The sequence below is a fragment of the Mastigoproctus giganteus genome, chromosome 4 (assembly GCF_048544385.1).
Source record: "Mastigoproctus giganteus isolate SK-2022 chromosome 4, ASM4854438v1, whole genome shotgun sequence".
In the NCBI taxonomy this organism is placed as follows: Eukaryota; Metazoa; Arthropoda; class Arachnida; order Uropygi; family Thelyphonidae; genus Mastigoproctus; species Mastigoproctus giganteus.
In genome coordinates this window covers 93,456,922-93,465,445 of record NC_143578.1, presented here as the reverse complement: position 1 = coordinate 93,465,445, position 8,524 = coordinate 93,456,922, and the positions used below count along the sequence as shown (strand labels likewise).

General features: G+C 36.7%; 1 protein-coding gene across 3 annotated transcripts in view; it reads right to left on the bottom strand.

Moving 5' to 3' along the window:
* Positions 1-5,900: 5,900 nt before the first annotated feature.
* Positions 5,901-8,524, bottom strand: part of LOC150086917 (VWFA and cache domain-containing protein 1) — a 464,860-nt gene continuing 462,236 nt past the window's right edge. For all 3 annotated transcript variants that reach the window (XM_090372820.1, XM_090372822.1, XM_090372821.1), the window contains one exon: positions 5,901-7,033. In XM_090372820.1, the coding sequence (XP_090228946.1) occupies positions 6,591-7,033 (443 nt within the window). In that variant the 3' untranslated portion in view covers positions 5,901-6,590. The remainder of the gene's footprint in view (positions 7,034-8,524) is intronic.

Below are 8,524 nucleotides of genomic sequence, written 5' to 3'. Positions count from 1 at the left end.
GCAAGAAAGCCTATGGCTTATGCTGTAAAAAAACGAATAAAACAATGACAACAAAAAAAAACTAATAATTAATAAAAGAAAAGGAAATTAAACCTATCATCCTATGCATTTCCCTCACCTGAAGGTACTATCCAGATGACCTTTGAATTTCCCCAAACTGTCAGCCTCTACCACCCATGTAGGCAACTTCCTGCAGTCCAATCTAAACATCTCCCCCCCCATAACTTGAATTTATGTTCCCCTATTCCCCTAGTTCTAGCAACATTTATAATCTTGAAAATTTCATCCTCATTCATTTTACTGATGCCTCTCAGAGCCTTAAACACCTCAATCAAATCTCCTCTAAGGTATCTAGTTTCCAAACTCTGCAACAGACATATTCAAAGTCTTTCTTTATAAGGATGCCCTTTTGCTGATCTCACCAGGCGAGTTACTCGTCTTTGCACCTTTCAAGAAGCTCAATGTCTTTCTTTAGGTGCGGTCTCCATACTTGAGCACAGTATTCCAAGTGTGGTCTACAAAAGCCTTATATAATGGGATTATCACGTCCCTATCTCTACTTGCAAAAGTTCAATAGATCATCGATAGGACACCATTGGCCTTCCTTGCAACCTGTTTACATGCTTAGAGAATTTCATGTCTGACCGTATCGTAACACCCAAGTCCCTTTCCTCCAGTACTGGGTTTAGTTGAACTCCACCAAGTGAATAAGTTATTTTGGGATTACTGTTTCCCAGGTGTAATTTATTACACTTTGTTGGATTAAAGCATAGCTGCCATTTTTCTGACCATTCCTGAAGTCTATCTAGGTCTCTCTGAAGAAGCTCAGCTTGTTGTTATTTGGTTTTTAGGAGCATTAGCAACTAAGGCCATATTGCACCTTGGATATACGGTGGTCATTCCCTGATCTTTCTGCATCCTCCGTATTTGGTGGTCACGGGCTCGAACCCCGATCTAATCAAGAAGCGTGTGCTATGCACTGCTGCTCCTGCCCACCTGGCTACAGAGGCACCGAGCTCAGCTTGACAGTGATCATTAACTACTCTACCAATTTTAACATCATCTGCAAATTTAGACATCACGCCCTCTATCTTCATCAATGTCGTTTATGAAAATTAAAAACAGCAGTGGTCCTAATACTGATCCTTGGGGAACCCCACTTCTTATATCAGCCCAATCTGAGGAACAGCCATTTATCACAACCCTCTGCCTTCTGTCCTGAAGCCATACTGCTCTCCATCTAAGGATTTTCCCAGTGATTCCAACCTGTTACAGCTTATAAAGCAACCGTTCATGTGGGACTGAGTCAAAAGCTTTGCTGAAATCCAAATAAACAATGTCAAAATTATTCCCGCAAATCCAGCTCATGAGTGACCCTTTCAAAATAGCAAACCAGATTTGGTAAACAAGATTTTCCCTTTACAAAACCATGCTGAGTATCCTTGAGAATTTCAATTCTATCCAAATGATCCTGAATCATGACCCTTGATCATTGCCTCCATGATTTTCCCTACCACTGAAGTCAGACTGACAGGTCGATAATTTCCCACTTCACTCTCAGAACCACCCTTATGTGTGGGAGATACATTGGCACTTTTCCAATCCAACGGTATCTCCCCGAGTCTAGTGATGCTTGCATAATTAGCCTCAATGGTTCAATGCACTCACTTGCCGCCTCCCTTAAAATTATAGGGTATATTCCATCAACTCCTGGAGCCTTACTGGCCTGTAGGCTCAAAAGTTCTTTCATTAAATAATCTTGCAAAATTTCAATATCATTAATTACATATTTTTTAACTTCGCTCCCACAATTTCCCATTGTCACAAAAGGTTTTTCATCTGTAAATATTGATGCAAAATAACTGTTGAGTTCATCTGCAATGGCAGCTGGTGTATTTAATACTATCCCCTTTCCCTACGTAAAGGTCCGATCTGGTTTGTCCTGCTCTTCTTGGCATTTATATATGCAAAGAATTCCTTATCTCCCCTTTTTGCTCTGTTTTCTAGCGATTTCTCATAAATTGCCTTTGCCTGACGAACCTTTTCTATGGCTCTATTACAGATCATCTTGTAGCTGTTATAGGCTTCAGTACTTTTTATTGTTCTGTAACTTTTCCATGCCACTATTCATCCAACTTGGAACCCTCCTCGTGGAGTATTTTTTTAATGGTAAACACACAATCAAGTTGTCTGTGATTAATGTTTTAAAAGCATACCACAGTTCAATTGTATTCATTCTCTGTGTGATATCTACCCAGTTAATAGAGGCCAGAGGCCATGTAGTACCTTAAGGCATTGTAATTTCCTTTTCTGAAATTATAACCCATTCCTTTGCCTTTTACTACTGCTACCTCTCTCTTCATCATCCACCATAGAACTCCGTGATCACTTCCTGCTACTGGTTCCTCTACTGTCAGCCCTGTTATGTCATCTGATTCATGGGTGATGATGAGGTCTAGGATATTCTTTTCTCTAGTACTTTCCCTGACATGTTGATACAAATAACAGTCATCTAGTTGATTTAAAAATTTTGTTCCCCATGTTGAGTTTCCTTCCCATTTACTCCAATCAATTAGAGGCAAATTGAAATCACCCATAATAAGACATTGATGCTTACTTGCCCATTCCATTTGCATGTAGAGGCTTTCGTCATAATCTTCACAATCACCTGGTTTGTTTGTTTGTTATTTGGTTTTTAGGAGCATTAGCAACTAAGGCCATATTGCTCCGGGATATGCGTTGGTCATTCCTGACCTTTCCGCATCTTCCGTATTTGGTGGTGACGGGCTCGAACCCCGGTCTAATCAAGAAGCGTGTGCTACGCACTGCTGCTCCTTCCCACCTGGCTACGGAGGCGCCTACAATCACCTGGTCTGTAGATTACTCCTACTCGCATTATACCTTTGTTTCCAACTATCTCACACCATACAGATTCTATACTAGCACGTGAAACGTCTGAATCTGAGAAAGCTATCGTCGCACTCAGGCTGATTCTGATAAGAAGCATTACCTCACCACCCCTTCTATCTACCCTATTCTTCCTAAATACACTGTACAAGCCATACTGAAACTCATCATCCTCCATTTCCGGGTGGCACCACATTTCTGTAAGCCCTATTATGTCCACGTTACTTGTTTTAACCAGCAGTTTGAATTCACTCATTTTATTGATGACACTTCTAACATTACTATATAAACAATTAAGACTTGTATATTTAACAACCTTTGAAGTTTTTTAGGCTTTCTTCCCTGGCATTAGCTACCCGCTCACTTGAAAAGTTTGTCCCCAGAACATCTAGATAATGTGTCCAGTTGGAGTAACAGATAAGAACTCTTGAGGTATGTGCAAGAGTTACTTTGACCAATATTATCAGATAAATGCATGTCATTATTACCCACATCCCGCCCCCCCAACTAGCAGTTTCCCTGAACCTTTAAGGTATCCTCAATAACACTGGCAAAAACTTTTGCACCACCTTTGTTTAAGTGTATCCCATCTCTACAAAACAAATTCCTTCTACCTACAAGTGTCGGCCAAGCTAATAGAAATTTCTCCCCAAAAGCCTTGCAAAGTCCTTCAAGTCTTGAGTTAATCCACAAGGCTTTTAACATATAATCCCTCCTATTGTGTCTGGGCAGAATTGCAGACACATAGACATTGTGGCCTAGCTCGCAGCATTTCCTCTGCATGGTCCTGTATTTTTCCAACAAATCGTCAGATCATGTACGTTTAATGCCATTAGTCCCCACATGAATAATAATATTCTCTTTATCCCCCTTAAAATCTGACAATCTGTTGGTGACATCATTAATAGCTGCTCCCCGCAGACATACCGTGGTTCCACTCCGCCTATCCTTATTACAAAAAATATTCCCTGTTTCACTGACAATAGAGTCTCCTAATAAAACAAGGTGCTTTTGAATCAGAGTGGTTTGCACTTGGTTTTTCTGTTTTGAGGCCTGAATCAGGAGTGCATCATTTGGTAGATTACTGGAGTCTTGAGTCCCTGACAAGCTCCCAGATGCATTATTCTCGAGGACAAGCACCCGTTTTTTCAGTGACTCAAATTGTCCCATCAGTGCACCAAATTGTAATTTAAGATTGGTGCACTCCTTACATCGATCACAAAGAAAAGAATCCCCAGGTGAGCTATGATTAGCCACCAGATCGACCCTGGAAAACATTCCACAGGTTCTGCAACAGATTAAATCATGACTCACCCGTAAATCGCCATCGGCTATTTCCGTGTGAGTCACGATACCGTGTGACGTGTTTAAGGCAGATCTCGTAATTACCATTATAAAATTACCTAAATATCAATGAAAATTAACTTTAAAAAATGATATCTATAATATTATAAAAATCAAACTGTTACAGTAAAACCTATAACAAAATAATCCAATCCACTTAACTGAGGAGCCCTGACGAAGTGTGTCTGTTATGCTTACATGAGGCTTATTTGCCTGGGCAAATTGTCCAGGCAAATAAGCCTCATGACAAACCACAAGAGGAGCACTTTCTAGAAAATGTTTTCAGTAATGAAGCAACATTTTACCTGTCTGGTAAAGTTCACATATAAAGTTGTTGCACATGCTGATCTGAAAATCCCCACTTAATTTGTGAATATGAGTGGTGATAGTCCCAAGGTAAATGCGTGGTATGCACGATCCTTCAGCAGATGATTGGGCCACTGTGAACTTTGCAAATTACCTAGATACGCTCAAATTGCATGCTGCACCTCAGCTAGAAGATATGCACCCACATGTTCTATCAGCAAGACGGGGCATCACCATACTGGAGCTGCATGGGCATAATTTCTTAACTGATGGACTGGCCTGGATGGTCCCATTCCATGACTTCCTCATTTTACCAGGTATCACCTATGAATTTCCTTGTATGGGGCCACATAAAGGACAAGGTGTATGCAAACAAAAGTAACAACATCACAGAGTTAAATGACTGGATTGAACAGGCAGTGACTTCCATTTCTCAAGGGATGCTTAAAGACACTTGGAATGAATTCAACTACTATTTTGACATTCTATACACTACCAAAAGTAGCCAGCCATATGGAGGTTTACTGAAGTGTGGTGTGATCAATTCTTTGAGTTGCTTCATTAAATAGCAAACCGTTTTACAATACCCAATAACAATAAAATTTTAATAGCTTCATAATGAGGTGAATAATTTATTTTGCAACAGAATTAAGATAAAAATATTGCTACTTTGAAAATAACAGATTTAGAAAATTGATATACTGCAAGTAGAATTTTAAAAAATAAATTGGTGTGCCTGTCAAGGCTTTTCCAACTGTGTTTGTTGGGTGCCCACCACTGTTGGTTTAATAATGACTATCTACAGTCAGTTAACAGTGAAATATATATTTTTTTTCTATAACAAATATATTTCAAAATTTATTCTCAAGACTAGTGTGGTGGAAAAATATATTTTTGAATCACTACATAGTCAATATAAGGATGCCTATACATTAAATCTGAGCAGAATTATTAAAGAAAGGTATTAAAGAAAATGTACACTTGTATTTCACTAAACAAATGAAAACTTATTAACATATAGTGCTCAATTTCTTTTTGTTGATTGTAACAGAAACATTTGCAGCTCTTTGAAATACAGTTTTTTTTTTTTTTTTTTTTTTATAAATGTAATAAGTTTTCATTAATTGTGATAATCTAAAATTATTTCTTATTTAAAATTTACTGCCTTTATGGAAGAAATTTCAATGTAGTTTTTATGAAACTAAATACAAATAATTTATTTCATTATACTATTATGTATGTTTAATGCTAATTAAACATGCATAACATGATATAATATCACAACCTGCAATATACATGCAATATAATTAAATATACACATCATATATGACAGTAGGCCATGACTCTACTGCAGCAGACTAAACTCTTGATGCATTATGATATTGTTGCTTATAAGAAATGTACCTTCTTCCTCTGATTAAAGGATATTGTATAGGTGCAGTATACCAGAAGGTTTCTTCCCCTTCTTCTGAAACACTGAATTTATATTAGTAAGTATAAAATATGTATAAAAGTAACAAGGTATTACATTTAAATGCACAGGAAAACACACCATGTAAAAGGAAGCAAAAAAAATTCTTGATGATTTAGGAGAAATCAGTTTGACTAAAATAAAGCCACTAATGAAATTCACTGACAGTAGATATGTACCTTAAAAGTGATGTTACCCATTAGTAATCCTCACGAAAAATGGTTACTGGGTAGACCTGAGAATTATAAACCAAAGTAATATAAACTATACTCACCTACTTTATCATATCTATATTACATGCCACTGATTACTATCAAAAGAGTAGTACAAAATATTTTGTTTCAACTTTCCTCTATTCACTTTTGAACAAATAAATCTATGCTCTACTTTCCTAAAAATGATATTAAGTTTACAGGTCAAGACATTTTTCTTCTCTACAACATGTAAATAAATAAATAACAAACCCTACTGAAGTGCAGCCTAACAGGTGCTTTTATGGAGTTTACAAATACAACTGAACACTTCATATACTGTACAAACTATATACACAAAAATGCACGTATCAGTGAGTGTCCACCATGTGAACTTGAACAGGAGCTAAAATGTGTCGTGGAAGCTCAGGAACAGCAGTCTGCGATAAGTCTCTATGTGAGGTTAAACCCCATGGTGGAATTCCACTTATCAGTGCTGCACTTGGATAAGGGGTTGCACTTTGGGTAAGGTAATTAATGGGTGGTGTTACACTGTGGGGATGAGGATGTGGCACAGGTGATGAAGCTCTGCTACAGCTACTCACTGATTGCTGAGAGGTAGGAATATGGTGGCGGTCCTTGCCTATTAACAAAGGTTCAATATATGGCATATGCTCAGAATCATCATGTGGAGTCATAGTACTATATCCATGATCACTGTCTCCTCCTGGTGGCCTTCGGTACGCTGTGTTCACTCGATAAGGAGAAACAGAAATGTTCTCAAAAGTAGGTAGCATCATGTTGGAATGTCCCACTAAAAGAAAAAAAGTAACTTGTTAATGATACTAAAAATTTAAAATTATACACAGCCTAAATTTCCTAACTGCATTATTCTTCCTGTTACCTGTGCTTTAAAAGTTACTTAAATATCCATACAAGGCTATATATCATATCCTGTATTTTTTTTTCTTATGAGGATTAAAATAAATATATATATATAAAAATAAATAAGAATTCAATGTTATTAATGCATTTAACAGAAAATATAAACTAGAAACTACAAGCACTTAAGAAAATAAATAGCGAACATGAAATCTTTCATGGCAAATTTTAAATAGCAAAAGCTTCATGATCCAAATTTATTTTTAGGCCTTTTGTTGGTTTATATACTATATATTCTGACATAATGATGGAGCCAGTGAGAGAGTGCAATGAACCATTAAGGTTAGTACGAGGGCATCAATGGATTTGGTTCTGGGTTGGAGAAGTACTTATAATGTATTACCAATATGTAAAGTTGATACTAAGAGTGAAGTGGGTAACTACAGACTGGTCGGTCTGACTTTAATGGTAAAGAAAATCATGGAGGAAATGATTCTGCAGGCTAAATAATTTTGTTTAAGGGAAAATTATTTAAATAATCTGGTTAGATATTTTGACATGGTTACTCACAAACTGGACGTAGAAACTAATTGACATTATTTAGGTTTTAGAAAAAAACATTTGGTTCAATTGCTAATGAGAGGTTACTGTATAAGCTGGAACAGGGTTGAATCATAGGTAAGATTCTAGATGGAGCAGGTGTGATTAATGGTTATTCTTCAGACTGGTTAAATGTTAAATGGGCAGCTTTCTTGATGAGATCTGCAAAAGGGCATCGGTATAAGGAAAGACTTGCAATATGTGGGCTGCACAGTTTGGCAACCAGGGACTTTAAAAGGAACCCCACTGAGGTCTATAAAGCTCTAAGAAGGAATCAAAGTGAAGGCAAAAGTTTCACTGTGTAAATGATTCCAGAATGGGGGGGGGGGGGGGCATAAGTTCTAATTACAGGGAAAGAGATTTAGACTGGGATTGTAAGAAGGCTTTCTTTCAGCTAATCAGTTGTTAATTACTGGAATAAGTTACATTATGTGAGGAGAGAAACTCAGGTTGTTTTTCAATTTTATGTTTATTTTTAATTTTTTATTTTTTGGCCAGTGTATTTAAAGCTTATGGCTTTTTTGCACTGTATGACTGATACTAATATAATCTATTTTTTATATTGAAAATTCACCCTTAATCACATTTTAACTATAATAAGTTGACCTCTCTCTTTTTTTTTTACCTATCATAGTAGTGTATTACATTAAAATCTGCATTTAGAACCCCCTCTACGTTCTTTCTTTTAATGTTTTAAGCACTTAAATGTCCCCTCTTTCTCTTGCATGTACTACTGAAATAATATTCAGTTATTAAAAATAATAAATTAATTTTAAGTCTGACTATAAATTTATCAGAGTAAAATAAAGTTCATTTAATGAAT